Here is a 3,250-nt window from a genome sequence, read left to right as displayed (position 1 = left end):
CGTGTAGCTCAGGATGGTCTCGATCTCCTGACCTCGTGATCCGCCCGTCTCGGCCTCCCAAAGTGCTGGGATTACAGGCTTGAGCCACCGCGCCCAGCCTCATATTTATTATTAAATTAGTAGTAGGAACCATTTATGGAGTGCCTACTATGAGCCAGTTATTGCACTAGACTACAGAAAATGTCAGATTTAATCCTCACAGAAACTCTACGAAGTATGTAAATTGAGGCTTGGTGAAATGAAGTGCCTTACCAAGGTTATATATTATAACCAATCCAATTTTGCTTTGATAGGATTTTGTATCAGTGGAAAAAATATTGATTGTTCAGATTTCAGGTGTTACCCTGTTTTTGCTAAGTTTAAAGTTATGCCAACTAAATGTAGCACTACAGTGTTCTCCCCTACCCTGCTTATTTGTTTGTTTAAAACTTCTGTCATATAGGATCTGAAACCAAACAACTTGTTGCTAGATGAAAATGGAGTTCTAAAACTGGCAGATTTTGGCCTGGCCAAATCTTTTGGGAGCCCCAATAGAGCTTATACACATCAGGTTGTAACCAGGTAAGAATCCCTTAAAAGCTACATGTGCAGGAGAGCCAATCAACTGGCTTCTCTGAAATATCTTGGCAGAGTTAAGGAATCATTGTTGATAGATATCCACCTAAAAAATACTGCCATTTGGCCAGGCACAGTGGCTCACGCCTATAATCCCAGCACTTGGGGAGGCTGAGGCAGGCGGATCACGAGGTCAGGAGTTCGAGACCAGCCTGGCCAATATAGTAAAATCCCATCTCTACTAAAAATACAAAAAAATTAACCGGACGTGGTGTGGTGGTTCATGCCTGTAATCCTAGCTACTCAGGAGACTAAGGCAGGGGAATTGATTGAACCCGAGAGGCAGAAGGTTGCAGTGAGCCGAGATTGTGCCACTGCACTCCATCCTGGATGACAGAGTGAGACTCCCATCTCAAAAAAAAAAAAGCCAGAATTCAGTTGGTACACAGATGTTGGGCTTTATTAATAATTGTCAAAACTGGAACAATCCAAACATTCCTCATTCTGACTGTACAAACAAACTGAAATACTACTCAGGTATAGAAACTATTGATAACTGCAACAACATAGATGAATCTGAAATGCATTATGCTAAGTGAAAGAAGCCAGGCTAAAAAGACTATGTATTGAATCATTTCATTTATATGATATTCTGGAAAAGGCAAAACAAAAGGAACCAGAAACCAGATCAGCAGTTATGGGAACTTTGGGGTAAAGGAAAGGAGTAAGTACAGAGGGGCCTCAGGGAATTTTGGGAGGTTACGGAACTATGCTTTGATTATAGTGGTGGTTACATGACTGGATGCATTTGTCAAAACTCATGGAACTATACACTAAAAAGGATATGCTTTACCTTAAATCTGATTTTAAAAAAAGAAAAGGGGAACTTTTAGTTCCTAACTGATAAATCTAGAAATAAACTGACATTAGGCACAGCTCACAAATAATGCCATCAAAACTCAGTCTTACACTTTAACTCAGCTCTGTTTTCTTCTCTGTTGCCTTCTTCATGTGTACAGTTCTCAATATGGTGTTCCAGATACTTCTAGGTATATGTTTGTAGAGTTTAATAATACCAGAGGAATGAAAGTGCTTTCTTTTCTTTGATTCTAGCACACTTGTCTTGTATCCCTGAACCAGTCACTTGGCCAGGAGACTGCAGTGTGATAATGGGGATGCCTGGGTCATGTGCCTACCTCTGGAGGCCTTAGGTTGGCTCAGTCCTACCTTAACCATGTGGACTAAGCTGAGAAGAGATGGCTTCCCAAAGGAACACTAAATGCTATTGTTAGAAGCATTTAGAAGACGCAAGCAAAAACAACAGGTGTTTGCTACTTTCATGCGAAAGCAGTAGAGGACAAAGTACTGCTTTCTTTCCAAACCAGAAATGCTCTCCGTACCCATCTAACTCTGGAGATTCTGACAGTGCTTCCTGAGGAAACTTGGATAACCTCTCTTGAGAGTCTCCTGTATTGATACTTATATTTTAAGTCTATAAATTGTTTTATGTGGTAGAGTTTATTTGAAATAATAAAGGGTACCTGTATATTGTATACTTGCTTTACAGGTTATAATAAAAGATAATAGTCTTGTGCTGACACCATCACACATCAAAGCCTACATGTTGATGACTCTTCAAGGATTAGAATATTTACATCAACATTGGATCCTACATAGGGTAAGGTTTTTAATATTGCTTCTTTATAGCAGTCAAGTTTTATAGAGCCAATTTAGTACATAATGGTCTGAACATGTAAATTGTTTAACAATATGAATTTATAGCTGACTGTTTTATCCCATCTTTTTCCTATATATTGTTCCCTTCAGTTGTTCCAGCAATTGGTGCTGTGAGGACTCCATATTACTTTGTGAAATTTATAACTGGAAGAGATCCAGTCCCTCATTTTTTTTTTTTTTTTGAGATGGAATCTTGTTCTGTCACCCAGGCTGTAGTGTAGTGGCACCATCTTGGTTCACTGCAAGCTCCGTCTCCTGGATTCACGCCATTCTCCTGCCTCAGCCTCCCAAAGTGCTGGGATTACAGGCGTGAGCCACCATGCCCAGCCCCAACAGCTGGAATTCTTATACATTGCTGGTGAGAAAGCAGTGAAATGATAAAGCCACTTTGGAAACAGCTTGGCAATTTCTTGTACAATTAAATACACACCAACCAAATTAAAGCAAAAAAAGATTTCACACAACACATTATCAGAAAGTAATAGGAACACACTAAATGCTCAGACTGGTGGTGATTGAGTCCATAGCCTATTGTGATAGGTCCTTCCAGCATCAATACCACTAGTATTGTGATCTATAATAGCATCACTAATATTGTGATTGATAATACTAATCAATAATCTTGTGATCTAGCAATACCTCTGCTAGGTATTTATCTAAAAGAAAGAGGCCGGGCACAGTGGCTCACACCTGTAATCCCAGCACTTTGGGAGGCTGAGGCAGGCAGATCGCCAGAGGTCAAGAGTTTGAGACCAACCCATCCAGCATAGCGAAACTCCATCTCTACTAAAAATACAAAAAAAAAAATTAGCTGGGCGTGGTGGTGGGTGCCTGTAATCCCAGCTACTTGGGAGGCTGAGGCAGGAGAATCAATTGAACCTGGGAGGTGGAGGTTGCAGTGAGCCGAGATTGTGCCACTGCACTCCATCCTGGATGACAGAGTGAGACTCCCATCTCA

At 40.6% G+C, this 3,250-nt stretch overlaps 1 protein-coding gene across 1 annotated transcript in view; it reads left to right on the top strand.

Annotated features, from left to right (window-relative positions):
* CDK7 (cyclin-dependent kinase 7) overlaps nucleotides 1–3,250 on the top strand; it is a 58,867-nt gene that overhangs the window by 29,796 nt on the left and 25,821 nt on the right. Inside the window, exon 6 of the mRNA XM_011959366.1 lies at nucleotides 443–561. Within this exon, the coding sequence (XP_011814756.1) occupies nucleotides 443–561 (119 nt within the window). The remainder of the gene's footprint in view (nucleotides 1–442; nucleotides 562–3,250) is intronic.

Source organism: Colobus angolensis, unplaced genomic scaffold (genome assembly GCF_000951035.1).
Source record: "Colobus angolensis palliatus isolate OR3802 unplaced genomic scaffold, Cang.pa_1.0 Scaffold49, whole genome shotgun sequence".
In the NCBI taxonomy this organism is placed as follows: domain Eukaryota; kingdom Metazoa; phylum Chordata; class Mammalia; order Primates; family Cercopithecidae; genus Colobus; species Colobus angolensis.
This window is presented reverse-complemented; position numbering and strand designations above follow the sequence as displayed.